Below are 18,587 nucleotides of genomic sequence, written 5' to 3'. Positions count from 1 at the left end.
TTGGGTATTTCCTCAATTCTTTTTCCTTTTTTATTTTATTTCTTATATTGGTATTTACTCAAATCTCACTAACTAAATGAGTCTTACCTTCCCATTATTAAAGTAACTCATCTATATGTACAAGGATTACACATTGGAGAGTAAAGATACAACCTACATAAAAATGCAGGAACCAGAACTATCATCCGAAACAAAAAAACAAAATTAAGAAAATGTCCTCCTAGAACAATAGGCCCTTTTAACAACACAGACTACAAACAACAAATAGAAAGAAGAAAGAAAAAAAACAGAACACCATCAGGTAGGACCAAAAGGAAAGGCAAATAAAGAACAGCTTGAGCGCCAAAACAGAACAACAAACCACCACCCCCACTGCAGACCTGCCACGAACAAAAACACTACCTGCACCCTGAATAGAAAATACAATAAATAGAGCACACACTACTGTCACAACAATTTCAAAAATTAATGCACAAAGCAGATAGACATATCAAAACAACAATGAATATAAAATGTGTTAAGCACAAGCATACAACTTGCGAATTAGTATCAACCAAGAAACAATTAAAATACAATAACAATGGATTATTCACTTATGAGATTAGTACTAGTAAATCTATAAAGAGGGATGATTGATTACCTTTTGACACATAAATCCATGAACCTTACATCTTCACCAAAGTCTCTATAATGCTCTTAATCAAATAAGTAACATCGAGACATAGGAAAAGGAAAACACCAAGTAAACTCTCGTACCACCTGAAAAAAAAACCAAGTACCCTCAAGACATATGAAAACACTATACTTATAAAGACCTTTGATTCTCTACTTCTGATCTTATATATTGTTCCTAAGACATACCTTACTCAAGAAATCAACTACAATGTTATTAAAAGTCAGAAAAATCTTGAAGTCGTACCTCTGAGATATTTACCCCGACTTGCTTGAGCATCAGCTTCAGTGTTATGGCCCTTAAAACATTAAAAAACAGACATTTGTTAAAATCATGAAACAAGGAGGTAAAATTATATGGACTAATGCCATTGATGCTAGTGATTTTCTATTCAAAGTAGTGGAACTAGTATTTTTAATTTCAAATCATACAGGTTTTGACCATTCAAACATTTGAATCATATATGATTTTCAATAAAGATATATGCTAGTGATCTTTAGTAGTAGACAGATGTGCCAATTAAAACACAATTTGAATAAGTATGATCATAAATGATTTTCAAATGCTAGATGAAAAAGTGAATACCCTAGGAACATGTTCGACAGTGACTGACTTAAAGTTATCCCTCAGCTGCTGAGCCTCATTACACAGGCCACTTAAATTCTGGTTGTTCACTTTCCAGGAACCCTCAAACTGTTGCAAAACCAATAAAAAATGTGGTAAATTCGTTAGAAAAATACGGTTATTAATAAGTAATAAGCAGAATGATCAGTATTAATAATCTTCTTCAACTAACCATTGGGAATGATATGAATTAAATTAATCCTTACATTGTGTTTAATGTAGAAGAACAAAACTAATGAAATTTTTGTACATGATTTTTAACTTAACCACCTATGATTTCCTCAATCCTCTAATCCATAATTTTCTCTTGTCCAATGTAGAAACCATATAATTGCTTGTAATTTCAAATCAACATGCAATATTTTTGAAACAATTGGATTATGTTTTTCTTTTTATCATCATTCATTTCATTCAGATGCAAGTTAAGTAGTGAAATATAGACCAAGATTGGTCAATGCATACTCTCTCTAAGGGAACTAACCTGGTTGCAAACAAGCTGAGAGTCACCTTGAACATAAACACGATCATATCCTTGGTTGGCTACTTCTTTCAATCCCAAAATTAAACCTTGATATTCAGCAGAATTATTTGTCTGAGTGCCCAGTCCTTGACTGAAGCGCTGAACCTGTAAAGAGACCCAAGGGTTACTACATTTGATATATAGCATATAGCTTTATAGTACAAATATGAATATTGATGCATAGAGTAGACACCTGGTTCCCATCACGCAGCACAGCTCCTGCTCCAGACCTTCCAGGGTTTCCACTATATGCTCCATCGAATTCAAGGATACAAGAATGCTGCAAGATTTAGTTGATGCTATGTTATCTCATAGATAAAATAGAGTCACGACTTAGGATATAAAACCCAGGAGTTGAACATGCATGTCAACACCTTCTACTAGATTTCAATTTTGCAGAACTTATATTTCCAAAACTAGTTGGCCGCCACTATATTCCTTTTTTCTTGTAGTGGTATATGGTTATGGATCCTTTAACCAAAGCAAACCGAGTCGAAATGATTTATGCCGGGTCAAAATTTGAGCATGATTTGTGTAGACCTAACACTGAAAGGGGAAAAAGAATCAGACAATTTAATCTCTCAAACTTAGTTTTTTTTAATGAATAGTAATGCATCATTTTTATTGCGAAGCAAATTTTTGTGTTGATGCTTTGGTTAATCATAGGAGTTTAATGGACATGGGATGTGTTTATTGCGCTTTAATCTTATTTTTTGGGTGCAAGCCCTTCTATCTTTGGGGAAAAAAAATAATGAGAGTGCTAGTAACTAGTAAGGCAACCATTTTGTCAAATATACCATGACATATCCTTTTTGAAGTTACCGCAGCTGAATGCGAAGCTACAACCTTGAAGCAAGCTCTCTCTCTAGCCATATCAAATGGTTATGATAGGGTAATATTCGAAAGCAATTGTTAACAAGTGGTGCACGCTTTGCTTAATAATTATATGTATGAGAATGAGTTAGGAACTTTGTTATCATCTTGTAGGTCTCTACTTAACACAAATGCTTGCTAGAGTGTCTTTATCTCAATCTAGCCTTATTGTTCATTATTGTTATCCCCCTAATTGTATCTTTTTTATTATAAATAATGAAATTCAATGAGTTCCTTTTGCTTAAAAAAAAAATAACCTTGCATAAACTTTTCCAGCGTTATTTACTATCATGAAACATAATTTTTTCTATGAATATAGACAATTTACAAACATAAAAGACCATACAAACTTCATGAACCTCCATTAGCAAATGAAAGCAGAAAAATGTGCGAAAATTATGTTTATGAGCTAAAAAGCTGCGAAATTATTTTTTAAAAAAATTCTTTTTTATAGTGCACAAGATTAATTGGAAACATTTTATTTTACAAAATATCATTGAATGATTTACATTTTTTATGCAAATGTATAATTCATGTTAAAGTTTTCAAAACATTGTGAAAATTTTCAGCAATTTGTCCATTTTCATCTTTGATGTGAGTGTATAGTTCATGTTTTCAAAACATCCTGAAGAAAATTCAGCAATTCAGCAATTTGTCCATTTTCATCTGTTTGGCATAAAATAGTTAAGGCGCATGATTTCTAATAAAGGCACATTTTGCATGGGATCACTGCTCAGGAAAGAAATAAACATAAATGAAAGTTAGTGGAACTCGTTAAAAATATATCTCATTAATCTTCACTTATATCTATCTCTCTCCTAAACAGAGAACAAATAGATGAATAGTAAATGGAGCAAACTCAAACCCTATTTATACAACACCATCACCATGTTCCACATCTTCAAGTTTTGTTGCAGTCTTCCAACACCAAACATCACAATCTTTAGGTCTGATTTTCAATTTTATTTGTATTTAGTTAATGACAGCAACTTTGATGGAAAAATGAAGACTCGTGATTATTGACTATGGTGGAAGGGATAGACAGACAGTTAGTTAGAAAGCAACTTCATGATTTTAGTCTAATTTTGAACTTGAGCAAGTTATTAATTCTCAAATATCAAGTGGTAAAGCCGCAACTAAAGATAAATAAAGGCATCACAGCTCAAGAATCATGAAAGTCGCACTAAAATTCCATTAGCTGATCAAAGCAACTACTCTTTGCAATCATAAAAGTGAATATATTCGGTTTAAATTTTGAACCAAATACATCAAGTTTTTTTTGATTTATTTATATTTATATTTTAGGACGAATGAAGTATTAAAATAGTTATCAAAATGAGTAATGATGTATTAAAATAGTTATAAAATGAATGATGTATTAAAATTCAGTCAACATATAAAAAAAATATTCTATATGATAGAAAAAGTCGAAGTTTGACCATCATTAATGTCCTAATGTTTTTGGTAAAAAATATCCTAATGCTTTTGATCATCAATTATTTCATGAATCTAAAAAATAAATTATTATTTTAACAAAAAGATCGGAAAGAGGATAATATTTTAGATGATTCTTTCATTGCCTATAAATATATACTCCTTGTTCTAACACATTACTCATCGCAAAATATCAACTTTGCTTTTCAATGAAAACTCAATTGAAGATGTTATTTAAGTTTGTAATGTTACTTATTCTTATTTCAGCAGGTACTATAGTTGGCAATGTCAAAGCTACAGTACCCCCTTGTTGCGAAGTTAAACAAGTGCCAGGTTGTTTAAAACTTGTTTGTAAAAGGGGTCCATGTTGTCGTCCTCCTCCTTATTCTAATGTTTTTAAAGTTATTTTGTATTTGAGAAAAGTCCATCTCATATATAATAATTACATTAATAAATTTGGCTAAGATTTTTTTTTCTTATTCTCTATTATTGTTTGTCTTTTTTGAATTTGTGTGCGCATATAAAGAACAAACACAATCACACAAATTATAGTTAGCTTTTGAGATTCGTTTATTGTAAAATATCTCTTATAATACTTCTTTTTTAGATGATAATTCGATTGATCAAATGGACAATAGTTTTTGTGAGATGAATGCATATGAGACAAAAATGTAGTATTGCAGTAGAAATATGATTAGGTTCATCAACCATCATTTAGGGGTGACAAGCTTAGATATTCGAATTGAAAAAAATAAGAAGTCGTTGTTTTAAATTTCCACCCTAATATTTTTAACAATTATTTTTAAAATATAAATAAGTCAAAGAAACTAAAAGAAGACCTTTAACTGTTTTCATCTTCCCTCTCACGATCTCGGGTAAGGGCCATTTTTTGTTTTCCTTACCACTGCCGAGTTAATGGGTGGTTTCCCGAGTCGTGGCTCATTAATGTCGGATGTGGGATCTTGTCACTCTTAAGCCTACACTGGTTTTGGGCTTATCAATCTTAGTATAGAAAAATTCTCATTTCTTTTCTTTCTCAGAAAACTTCTAAAAATGTTTCCCAAAGTTTTTTCCGTGTAAATTTTAGTTGAAATTACACTAAAAAAAATTCAATAAACGTTTCCAGAAATTTTTCGCGTGAAAAAAGGAGGGAGGGTGGGAGGGGGATGAGAAATTATCCTCAGTATATGGTTATGGATCCTTTAACTAAAGCAACCCGAGTCGAAATGATTTATGCCGGGTCAAAATTTGAGCATGATTTGTGTAGACCTAACATTGAAAGGGGAAAAAGATTCAGACAATTTAATTTCTCAACCTAAGTTTTTTTTAATGAATAGTAATGCATCATTTTTATTGCGAAGCAAATTTTTGTGTAGATGCTTTGGTTAATCATAGGAGTTTAATGGACATGGGAGTGTGTTTATTGCGCTTTAATCTTATTTTTTGGGTGCAAGCCCTCTTATCTTTGGGAAAAAAAAAGAATATGAGAGTGATAGTAACTAGTAAGGCAACCATTTTGTCAAATAACCAACGTTCATAGGATGGGCTCCTTCATTCAAGCTCATACTATGACATTTCCTTTTTGAAGTTACCGCAGCTGAATGCGAAGCTACATCCTTGAAGCAAGCTCTCTCTCTAGCCATATCAAATGGTTATGATAGGGTAATATTCGAAAGCAATTGTCAATAAGTGGTGCACGCTTTGCTTAATAATTATATGTATGAGAATGAGTTAGGAACTTTGTTATCATCTTGTAGGTCCCTACTTAACACAAATGTTAGTTACAACATAGCTTTTACTCGGAGGCAAGCAAATAGAATCACTCATAACCTTGCTAGAAAAAAATAACGTTTAAAAATAATTGCGGGGACCAAAAAATAAAGCGCTTAAAAAAATAGTGGGAAAGTACAAAAAAAAAATAGTGGGAACGTACAAAAAAAATAGCAGGAAATGATTTGTGGGAGACAAAAAAAAAAATTCGTGGGAAAAATAGCGGCGGTTATAACGGACGCTAAGTGGTAAAAAAAAAATAAAAATAAAAAATATATATATATATATATATAGGGACGTTAGGAACCGCCGCACAATGAAGACAACCGACGCAAAGAGCATTGCGGCGGTTATTCCGACGGTTGACTTGAACTGCTGCTGTATGCCGTAGCGACGCTGCTTTTTGCGTCAATTGACCAACCGCTGCAACAGTCATTTAGCGACGGATAAAACCGACGCTAATGCTTTTTTTTGTGGTCGCCGCCTGCATGTTTTTTTGTAGTGAGTGTCTTTATCTCAATCTAGCCTCATTGTTCATTATTATTATCCCCCTAGTTGTATCTTTTCTATTATAAATGCAATGAGTTTTTTTTGCTTAAAAAAAAAAAACCTTGCATAAACTTTTCCTATCATGAAACATAATTTTTTCTATGAATATAGACAATTTACAAACATAAAAGACCGTACGAACTTCATGAACCTCCATTAGCAAATGAAAGCAGAAAAATGTGCGAAAATTATGTTTATGAGTTAAAAAGCTGCCAAATTATTTTTTAAAAAAAAAACTTTTTTATAGTGCACAAGATTAATTGGAAACATTTTATTTTACAAAATACCATTGAATGATTTATATTTTTTATGCAAAATGTATAATTCATGTTAAAGTTTTCAAAACATTGTGAAAAATTTCAGCAATTTGTCCATTTTCATCTTTGATGTGAGTGTATAGTTCATGTTTTCAAAACATCCTGAAGAAAATTCGGCAATTTGTCCATTTTCATCTGTTTGGCATAAAATAGTGAAGGCGCATGATTTCTAATAAAGGCACATTTTGCATGGGATCACTGCTCAGGAAAGAAATAAACATAAGTGAAGATTAGTGGAACTCATTAAAAATATATCTCATTAATCTTCACTTATATCTATCTCTCTCCTAAACAGAGAACAAATAGATGAATAGTAAATGGAGCAAACTCAAACCCTATTTATACAACACCATCACCATGTTCCACATCTTCAAGTTTTGTTGCAGTCTTCCAACACCAAACATCACAATCTTTAGGTCTGATTTTCAATTTTATTTGTATTTAGTTAATGACAGCAACTTTGATGGAAAAATGAAGACTCGTGATTATTGACTATGGTGGAAGGGATAGACAGACAGTTAGTTAGAAAGCAACTTCATGATTTTAGTCTAATTTTGAACTTGAGCAAGTTATTAATTCTCAAATATCAAGTGGTAAAGCCGCAACTAAAGATAAATAAAGGCATCACAGCTCAAGAATCATGAAAGTCGCACTAAAATTCCATTAGCTGATCAAAGCAACTACTCTTTGCAATCATAAAAGTGAATATATTCGGTTTAAATTTTGAACCAAATACATCAAGTTTTTTTTGATTTATTTATATTTATATTTTAGGACGAATGAAGTATTAAAATAGTTATCAAAATGAGTAATGATGTATTAAAATAGTTATAAAATGAATGATGTATTAAAATTCAGTCAACATATAAAAAAAATATTCTATATGATAGAAAAAGTCGAAGTTTGACCATCATTAATGTCCTAATGTTTTTGGTAAAAAATATCCTAATGCTTTTGATCATCAATTATTTCATGAATCTAAAAAATAAATTATTATTTTAACAAAAAGATCGGAAAGAGGATAATATTTTAGATGATTCTTTCATTGCCTATAAATATATACTCCTTGTTCTAACACATTACTCATCGCAAAATATCAACTTTGCTTTTCAATGAAAACTCAATTGAAGATGTTATTTAAGTTTGTAATGTTACTTATTCTTATTTCAGCAGGTACTATAGTTGGCAATGTCAAAGCTACAGTACCCCCTTGTTGCGAAGTTAAACAAGTGCCAGGTTGTTTAAAACTTGTTTGTAAAAGGGGTCCATGTTGTCGTCCTCCTCCTTATTCTAATGTTTAAAAGTTATTTTGTATTTGAGAAAAGTCCATCTCATATATAATAATTACATTAATAAATTTGGCTAAGATTTTTTTTTCTTATTCTCTATTATTGTTTGTCTTTTTTGAATTTGTGTGCGCATATAAAGAACAAACACAATCACACAAATTATAGTTAGCTTTTGAGATTCGTTTATTGTAAAATATCTCTTATAATACTTCTTTTTTAGATGATAATTCGATTGATCAAATGGACAATAGTTTTTGTGAGATGAATGCATATGAGACAAAAATGTAGTATTGCAGTAGAAATATGATTAGGTTCATCAACCATCATTTAGGGGTGACAAGCTTAGATATTCGAATTGAAATAAATAAGAAGTCGTTGTTTTAAATTTCCACCCTAATATTTTTAACAATTATTTTTAAAATATAAATAAGTCAAAGAAACTAAAAGAAGACCTTTAACTGTTTTCCTCTTCCCTCTCACGATCTCGGGTAAGGGCCATTTTTTGTTTTCCTTACCACTGCCGAGTTAATGGGTGGTTTCCCGAGTCGTGGCTCATTAATGTCGGATGTGGGATCTTGTCACTCTTAAGCCTACACTGGTTTTGGGCTTATCAATCTTAGTATAGAAAAATTCTCATTTCTTTTTTTCTCAGAAAACTTCTGAAAATGTTTCCCAAAGTTTTTTCCGTGTAAATTTTAGTTGAAATTACACTAAAAAAAATTCAATAAACGTTTCCAGAAATTTTTCGCGTGAAAAAAGGAGGGAGGGTGGGAGGGGGATGAGAAATTATCCTCAGTATATGGTTATGGATCCTTTAACTAAAGCAAACCGAGTCGAAATGATTTATGTCGGGTCAAAATTTGAGCATGATTTGTGTAGACCTAACATTGAAAGGGGAAAAAGATTCAGACAATTTAATTTCTCAACCTAAGTTTTTTTTAATGAATAGTAATGCATCATTTTTATTGCGAAGCAAATTTTTGTGTAGATGCTTTGGTTAATCATAGGAGTTTAATGGACATGGGAGTGTGTTTATTGCGCTTTAATCTTATTTTTTGGGTGCAAGCCCTCTTATCTTTGGGAAAAAAAAAGAATATGAGAGTGCTAGTAACTAGTAAGGCAACCATTTTGTCAAATAACCAACGTTCATAGGATGGGCTCCTTCATTCAAGCTCATACTATGACATTTCCTTTTTGAAGTTACCGCAGCTGAATGCGAAGCTACAGCCTTGAAGCAAGCTCTCTCTCTAGCCATATCAAATGGTTATGATAGGGTAATATTCGAAAGCAATTGTCAATAAGTGGTGCACGCTTTGCTTAATAATTATATGTATGAGAATGAGTTAGGAACTTTGTTATCATCTTGTAGGTCCCTACTTAACACAAATGTTAGTTACAACATAGCTTTTACTCGGAGGCAAGCAAATAGAATCACTCATAACCTTGCTAGAAAAAAATAACGTTTAAAAATAATTGCGGGAACCAAAAAATAAAGCGCTTAAAAAAATAGTGGGAAAGTACAAAAAAAAATAGCAGGAAATGATTTGTGGGAGACAAAAAAAAAATTCGTGGGAAAAATAGCGGCGGTTATAACGGGCGCTAAGTGCTCAAAAAAAAATAAAAAAAAATAAATATATAGGGACGTTAGGAACCGCCGCACAATGAAGACAACCGACGCAAACAGCATTGCGGCGGTTATTCCGACGGTTGACTTGAACTGCTGCTGTATGCCGTAGCGACGCTGCTTTTTGCGTCAGTTGACCAACCGCTGCAACAGTCATTTAGCAACGGATAAAACCGACGCTAATGCTTTTTTTTGTCGTCGCCGCCTGCATGTTTTTTTGTAGTGAGTGTCTTTATCTCAATCTAGCCTCATTGTTCATTATTATTATCCCCCTAGTTGTATCTTTTCTATTATAAATGCAATTTGTTTTTTTTGCTTTAAAAAAAAAAAAACCTTGCATAAACTTTTCCTATCATGAAACATAATTTTTTCTATGAATATAGACAATTTACAAACATAAAAGACCGTACGAACTTCATGAACCTTCATTAGCAAATGAAAGCAGAAAAATCTGCGAAAATTATGTTTATGAGTTAAAAAGCTGCCAAATTATTTTTAAAAAAAAAACTTTTTTATAGTGCACAAGATTAATTGGAAACATTTTATTTTACAAAATATCATTGAATGATTTATATTTTTTATGCAAAATGTATAATTCATGTTAAAGTTTTCAAAACATTGTGAAAAATTTCAGCAATTTGTCCATTTTCATCTTTGATGTGAGTGTATAGTTCACGTTTTCAAAACATCCTGAAGAAAATTCGGCAATTTGTCCATTTTCATCTGTTTGGCATAAAATAGTGAAGGCGCATGATTTCTAATAAAGGCACATTTTGCATGGGATCACTGCTCAGGAAAGAAATAAACATAAGTGAAGATTAGTGGAACTCATTAAAAATATATCTCATTAATCTTCACTTATATCTATCTCTCTCCTAAACAGAGAACAAATAGATGAATAGTAAATGGAGCAAACTCAAACCCTATTTATACAACACCATCACCATGTTCCACATCTTCAAGTTTTGTTGCGGTCTTCCAACACCAAACATCACAATCTTTAGGTCTGATTTTCAATTTTATTTGTATTTAGTTAATGACAGCAACTTTGATGGAAAAATGAAGACTCGTGATTATTGACTATGGTGGAAGGGATAGACAGACAGTTAGTTAGAAAGCTACTTCATGATTTTAGTCTAATTTTGAACTTGAGCAAGTTATTAATTCTCAAATATCAAGTGGTAAAGCCGCAACTAATTAAAGATAAATAAAGGCATCACAGCTCAAGAATCATGAAAGTCGCACTAAAATTCCATTAGCTGATCAAAGCAACTACTCTTTGCAATCATAAAAGTGAATATATTCGGTTTAAATTTTGAACCAAATACATCAAGTTTTTTTGATTTATTTATATTTATATTTTAGGACGAATGAAGTACTAAAATAGTTATCAAAATGAGTAATGATGTATTAAAATAGTTATAAAATGAATGATGTATTAAAATTCAGTCAACATATAAAAAAAATATTCTATATGATATAAAAAGTCGAAGTTTGACCATCATTAATGTCCTAATGTTTTTGGTAAAAAAATATCCTAATGTTTTTGATCATCAATTATTTCATGAATCTAAAAAATAAATTATTATTTTAACAAAAAGATCGGAAAGAGGATAATATTTTAGATGATTCTTTCATTGCCTATAAATATATACTCCTTGTTCTAACACATTACTCATCGCAAAATATCAACTTTGCTTTTCAATGAAAACTCAATTGAAGATGTTATTTAAGTTTGTAATGTTACTTATTCTTATTTCAGCAGGTACTATAGTTGGCAATGTCAAAGCTACAGTACCCCCTTGTTGCGAAGTTAAACAAGTGCCAGGTTGTTTAAAACTTGTTTGTAAAAGGGGTCCATGTTGTCGTCCTCCTCCTTATTCTAATGTTTAAAAGTTATTTTGTATTTGAGAAAAGTCCATCTCATATATAATAATTACATTAATAAATTTGGCTAAGATTTTTTTTTCTTATTCTCTATTATTGTTTGTCTTTTTTGAATTTGTGTGCGCATATAAAGAACAAACACAATCACACAAATTATAGTTAGCTTTTGAGATTCGTTTATTGTAAAATATCTCTTATAATACTTCTTTTTTAGATGATAATTCGATTGATCAAATGGACAATAGTTTTTGTGAGATGAATGCATATGAGACAAAAATGTAGTATTGCAGTAGAAATATGATTAGGTTCATCAACCATCATTTAGGGGTGACAAGCTTAGATATTCGAATTGAAATAAATAAGAAGTCGTTGTTTTAAATTTCCACCCTAATATTTTTAACAATTATTTTTAAAATATAAATAAGTCAAAGAAACTAAAAGAAGACCTTTAACTGTTTTCCTCTTCCCTCTCACGATCTCGGGTAAGGGCCATTTTTTGTTTTCCTTACCACTGCCGAGTTAATGGGTGGTTTCCCGAGTCGTGGCTCATTAATGTCGGATGTGGGATCTTGTCACTCTTAAGCCTACACTGGTTTTGGGCTTATCAATCTTAGTATAGAAAAATTCTCATTTCTTTTCTTTCTCAGAAAACTTCTGAAAATGTTTCCCAAAGTTTTTTCCGTGTAAATTTTAGTTGAAATTACACTAAAAAAAATTCAATAAACGTTTCCAGAAATTTTTCGCGTGAAAAAAGGAGGGAGGGTGGGAGGAGGATGAGAAATTATCCTCAGGTATATGGTTATGGATCCTTTAACTAAAGCAAACCGAGTCGAAATGATTTATGCCGGGTCAAAATTTGAGCATGATTTGTGTAGACCTAACATTGAAAGGGGAAAAAGATTCAGACAATTTAATTTCTCAACCTAAGTTTTTTTTAATGAATAGTAATGCATCATTTTTATTGTGAAGCAAATTTTTGTGTAGATGTTTTGGTTAATCATAGGAGTTTAATGGACATGGGAGTGTGTTTATTGCGCTTTAATCTTATTTTTTGGGTGCAAGCCCTCTTATCTTTGGGAAAAAAAAAGAATATGAGAGTGCTAGTAACTAGTAAGGCAACCATTTTGTCAAATAACCAATGTTCATAGGATGGGCTCCTTCATTCAAGCTCATACTATGACATTTCCTTTTTGAAGTTACCGCAGCTGAATGCGAAGCTACAGCCTTGAAGCAAGCTCTCTCTCTAGCCATATCAAATGGTTATGATAGGGTAATATTCGAAAGCAATTGTCAATAAGTGGTGCACGCTTTGCTTAATAATTATATGTATGAGAATGAGTTAGGAACTTTGTTATCATCTTGTAGGTCCCTACTTAACACAAATGTTAGTTACAACATAGCTTTTACTCGGAGGCAAGCAAATAGAATCACTCATAACCTTGCTAGAAAAAAATAACGTTTAAAAATAATTGCGGGAACCAAAAAATAAAGCGCTTAAAAAAATAGTGGGAAAGTACAAAAAAAAATAGCAGGAAATGATTTGTGGGAGACAAAAAAAAATTCGTGGGAAAAATAGCGGCGGTTATAACGGGCGCTAAGTGCTCAAAAAAAAATAAAAAAAATAAATATATAGGGACGTTAGGAACCGCCGCACAATGAAGACAACCGACGCAAACAGCATTGCGGCGGTTATTCCGACGGTTGACTTGAACTGCTGCTGTATGCCGTAGCGACGCTGCTTTTTGCGTCAGTTGACCAACCGCTGCAACAGTCATTTAGCGACGGATAAAACCGACGCTAATGCTTTTTTTTGTGGTCGCCGCCTGCATGTTTTTTTGTAGTGAGTGTCTTTATCTCAATCTAGCCTCATTGTTCATTATTATTATCCCCCTAGTTGTATCTTTTCTATTATAAATGCAATTTGTTTTTTTTTGCTTAAAAAAAAAAAAACCTTGCATAAACTTTTCCTATCATGAAACATAATTTTTTCTATGAACATAGACAATTTACAAACATAAAAGACCGTACGAACTTCATGAACCTCCATTAGCAAATGAAAGCAGAAAAATGTGCGAAAATTATGTTTATGAGTTAAAAAGCTGCCAAATTATTTTTAAAAAAAAAACTTTTTTATAGTGCACAAGATTAATTGGAACCATTTTATTTTACAAAATATCATTGAATGATTTATATTTTTTATGCAAAATGTATAATTCATGTTAAAGTTTTCAAAACATTGTGAAAAATTTCAGCAATTTGTCCATTTTCATCTTTGATGTGAGTGTATAGTTCATGTTTTCAAAACATCCTGAAGAAAATTCGGCAATTTGTCCATTTTCATCTGTTTGGCATAAAATAGTGAAGGCGCATGATTTCTAATAAAGGCACATTTTGCATGGGATCACTGCTCAGGAAAGAAATAAACATAAGTGAAGATTAGTGGAACTCATTAAAAATATATCTCATTAATCTTCACTTATATCTATCTCTCTCCTAAACAGAGAACAAATAGATGAATAGTAAATGGAGCAAACTCAAACCCTATTTATACAACACCATCACCATGTTCCACATCTTCAAGTTTTGTTGCAGTCTTCCAACACCAAACATCACAATCTTTAGGTCTGATTTTCAATTTTATTTGTATTTAGTTAATGACAGCAACTTTGATGGAAAAATGAAGACTCGTGATTATTGACTATGGTGGAAGGGATAGACAGACAGTTAGTTAGAAAGCTACTTCATGATTTTAGTCTAATTTTGAACTTGAGCAAGTTATTAATTCTCAAATATCAAGTGGTAAAGCCGCAACTAAAGATAAATAAAGGCATCACAGCTCAAGAATCATGAAAGTCGCACTAAAATTCCATTAGCTGATCAAAGCAACTACTCTTTGCAATCATAAAAGTGAATATATTCGGTTTAAATTTTGAACCAAATACATCAAGTTTTTTTGATTTATTTATATTTATATTTTAGGACGAATGAAGTATTAAAATAGTTATCAAAATGAGTAATGATGTATTAAAATAGTTATAAAATGAATGATGTATTAAAATTCAGTCAACATATACAAAAAATATTCTATATGATAGAAAAAGTCGAAGTTTGACCATCATTAATGTCCTAATGTTTTTGGTAAAAAAATATCCTAATGTTTTTGATCATCAATTATTTCATGAATCTAAAAAATAAATTATTATTTTAACAAAAAGATCGGAAAGAGGATAATATTTTAGATGATTCTTTCATTGCCTATAAATATATACTCCTTGTTCTAACACATTACTCATCGCAAAATATCAACTTTGCTTTTCAATGAAAACTCAATTGAAGATGTTATTTAAGTTTGTAATGTTACTTATTCTTATTTCAGCAGGTACTATAGTTGGCAATGTCAAAGCTACAGTACCCCCTTGTTGCGAAGTTAAACAAGTGCCAGGTTGTTTAAAACTTGTTTGTAAAAGGGGTCCATGTTGTCGTCCTCCTCCTTATTCTAATGTTTAAAAGTTATTTTGTATTTGAGAAAAGTCCATCTCATATATAATAATTACATTAATAAATTTGGCTAAGATTTTTTTTTCTTATTCTCTATTATTGTTTGTCTTTTTTGAATTTGTGTGCGCATATAAAGAACAAACACAATCACACAAATTATAGTTAGCTTTTGAGATTCGTTTATTGTAAAATATCTCTTATAATACTTCTTTTTTAGATGATAATTCGATTGATCAAATGGACAATAGTTTTTGTGAGATGAATGCATATGAGACAAAAATGTAGTATTGCAGTAGAAATATGATTAGGTTCATCAACCATCATTTAGGGGTGACAAGCTTAGATATTCGAATTGAAATAAATAAGAAGTCGTTGTTTTAAATTTCCACCCTAATATTTTTAACAATTATTTTTAAAATATAAATAAGTCAAAGAAACTAAAAGAAGACCTTTAACTGTTTTCCTCTTCCCTCTCACGATCTCGGGTAAGGGCCATTTTTTGTTTTCCTTACCACTGCCGAGTTAATGGGTGGTTTCCCGAGTCGTGGCTCATTAATGTCGGATGTGGGATCTTGTCACTCTTAAGCCTACACTGGTCTTGGGCTTATCAATCTTAGTATAGAAAAATTCTCATTTCTTTTCTTTCTCAGAAAACTTCTGAAAATGTTTCCCAAAGTTTTTTCCGTGTAAATTTTAGTTGAAATTACACTAAAAAAAATTCAATAAACGTTTCCAGAAATTTTTCGCGTGAAAAAAGGAGGGAGGGTGGGAGGGGGATGAGAAATTATCCTCAGGTATATGGTTATGGATCCTTTAACTAAAGCAAACCGAGTCGAAATGATTTATGCCAGGTCAAAATTTGAGCATGATTTGTGTAGACCTAACATTGAAAGGGGAAAAAGATTCAGACAATTTAATTTCTCAACCTAAGTTTTTTTTAATGAATAGTAATGCATCATTTTTATTGTGAAGCAAATTTTTGTGAAGATGTTTTGGTTAATCATAGGAGTTTAATGGACATGGGAGTGTGTTTATTGCGCTTTAATCTTATTTTTTGGGTGCAAGCCCTCTTATCATTGGGAAAAAAAAAGAATATGAGAGTGCTAGTAACTAGTAAGGCAACCATTTTGTCAAATAACCAACGTTCATAGGATGGGCTCCTTCATTCAAGCTCATACTATGACATTTCCTTTTTGAAGTTACCGCAGCTGAATGCGAAGCTACAGCCTTGAAGCAAGCTCTCTCTCTAGCCATATCAAATGGTTATGATAGGGTAATATTCGAAAGCAATTGTCAATAAGTGGTGCACGCTTTGCTTAATAATTATATGTATGAGAATGAGTTAGGAACTTTGTTATCATCTTGTAGGTCCCTACTTAACACAAATGTTAGTTACAACATAGCTTTTACTCGGAGGCAAGCAAATAGAATCACTCATAACCTTGCTAGAAAAAAATAACGTTTAAAAATAATTGCGGGAACCAAAAAATAAAGCGCTTAAAAAAATAGTGGGAAAGTACAAAAAAAAATAGCAGGAAATGATTTGTGGGAGACAAAAAAAAAATTCGTGGGAAAAATAGCGGCGGTTATAACGGGCGCTAAGTGCTCAAAAAAAAATAAAAAAAATAAATATATAGGGACGTTAGGAACCGCCGCACAATGAAGACAACCGACGCAAACAGCATTGCGGCGGTTATTCCGACGGTTGACTTGAACTGCTGCTGTATGCCGTAGCGACGCTGCTTTTTGCGTCAGTTGACCAACCGCTGCAACAGTCATTTAGCGACGGATAAAACCGACGCTAATGCTTTTTTTTGTGGTCGCCGCCTGCATGTTTTTTTGTAGTGAGTGTCTTTATCTCAATCTAGCCTCATTGTTCATTATTATTATCCCCCTAGTTGTATCTTTTCTATTATAAATGCAATTTGTTTTTTTTGCTTAAAAAAAAAAAAACCTTGCATAAACTTTTCCTATCATGAAACATAATTTTTTCTATGAATATAGACAATTTACAAACATAAAAGACCGTACGAACTTCATGAACCTCCATTAGCAAATGAAAGCAGAAAAATGTGCGAAAATTATGTTTATGAGTTAAAAAGCTGCCAAATTATTTTTAAAAAAAAAACTTTTTTATAGTGCACAAGATTAATTGGAACCATTTTATTTTACAAAATATCATTGAATGATTTATATTTTTTATGCAAAATGTATAATTCATGTTAAAGTTTTCAAAACATTGTGAAAAATTTCAGCAATTTGTCCATTTTCATCTTTGATGTGAGTGTATAGTTCATGTTTTCAAAACATCCTGAAGAAAATTCGGCAATTTGTCCATTTTCATCTGTTTGGCATAAAATAGTGAAGGCGCATGATTTCTAATAAAGGCACATTTTGCATGGGATCACTGCTCAGGAAAGAAATAAACATAAGTGAAGATTAGTGGAACTCATTAAAAATATATCTCATTAATCTTCACTTATATCTATCTCTCTCCTAAACAGAGAACAAATAGATGAATAGTAAATGGAGCAAACTCAAACCCTATTTATACAACACCATCACCATGTTCCACATCTTCAAGTTTTGTTGCAGTCTTCCAACACCAAACATCACAATCTTTAGGTCTGATTTTCAATTTTATTTGTATTTAGTTAATGACAGCAACTTTGATGGAAAAATGAAGACTCGTGATTATTGACTATGGTGGAAGGGATAGACAGACAGTTAGTTAGAAAGCTACTTCATGATTTTAGTCTAATTTTGAACTTGAGCAAGTTATTAATTCTCAAATATCAAGTGGTAAAGCCGCAACTAAAGATAAATAAAGGCATCACAGCTCAAGAATCATGAAAGTCGCACTAAAATTCCATTAGCTGATCAAAGCAACTACTCTTTGCAATCATAAAAGTGAATATATTCGGTTTAAATTTTGAACCAAATACATCAAGTTTTTTTGATTTATTTATATTTATATTTTAGGACGAATGAAGTATTAAAATAGTTATCAAAATGAGTAATGATGTATTAAAATAGTTATAAAATGAATGATGTATTAAAATTCAGTCAACATATAAAAAAAATATTCTATATGATAGAAAAAGTCGAAGTTTGACCATCATTAATGTCCTAATGTTTTTGGTAAAAAAATATCCTAATGTTTTTGATCATCAATTATTTCATGAATCTAAAAAATAAATTATTATTTTAACAAAAAGATCGGAAAGAGGATAATATTTTAGATGATTCTTTCATTGCCTATAAATATATACTCCTTGTTCTAACACATTACTCATCGCAAAATATCAACTTTGCTTTTCAATGAAAACTCAATTGAAGATGTTATTTAAGTTTGTAATGTTACTTATTCTTATTTCAGCAGGTACTATAGTTGGCAATGTCAAAGCTACAGTACCCCCTTGTTGCGAAGTTAAACAAGTGCCAGGTTGTTTAAAACTTGTTTGTAAAAGGGGTCCATGTTGTCGTCCTCCTCCTTATTCTAATGTTTAAAAGTTATTTTGTATTTGAG

The 18,587-nt window shown here is 31.5% G+C and overlaps 1 protein-coding gene across 1 annotated transcript; it reads right to left on the bottom strand.

Moving 5' to 3' along the window:
• LOC123922370 (uncharacterized protein Mb2253c-like) lies at nucleotides 1-2,690 on the bottom strand. Its single transcript, XM_045975093.1, has 7 exons — nucleotides 2,640-2,690; nucleotides 2,011-2,097; nucleotides 1,779-1,922; nucleotides 1,259-1,366; nucleotides 920-971; nucleotides 641-759; nucleotides 1-409 (listed from the first exon to the last, which is right to left on the bottom strand). Exons 1-6 carry the CDS (start codon nucleotides 2,688-2,690, stop codon nucleotides 701-703), a joined length of 501 nt encoding a protein of 166 aa, XP_045831049.1. The 3' UTR covers nucleotides 1-409; nucleotides 641-700.
• Between the last annotated feature and the right edge of the window lie 15,897 nt (nucleotides 2,691-18,587).

Source organism: Trifolium pratense, linkage group LG4 (assembly GCF_020283565.1).
Source record: "Trifolium pratense cultivar HEN17-A07 linkage group LG4, ARS_RC_1.1, whole genome shotgun sequence".
Classification (NCBI taxonomy): Eukaryota; Viridiplantae; Streptophyta; class Magnoliopsida; order Fabales; family Fabaceae; genus Trifolium; species Trifolium pratense.
Note: the sequence above shows the minus strand (reverse complement) of the source record. Positions and strands in the feature narration are given on the sequence as shown.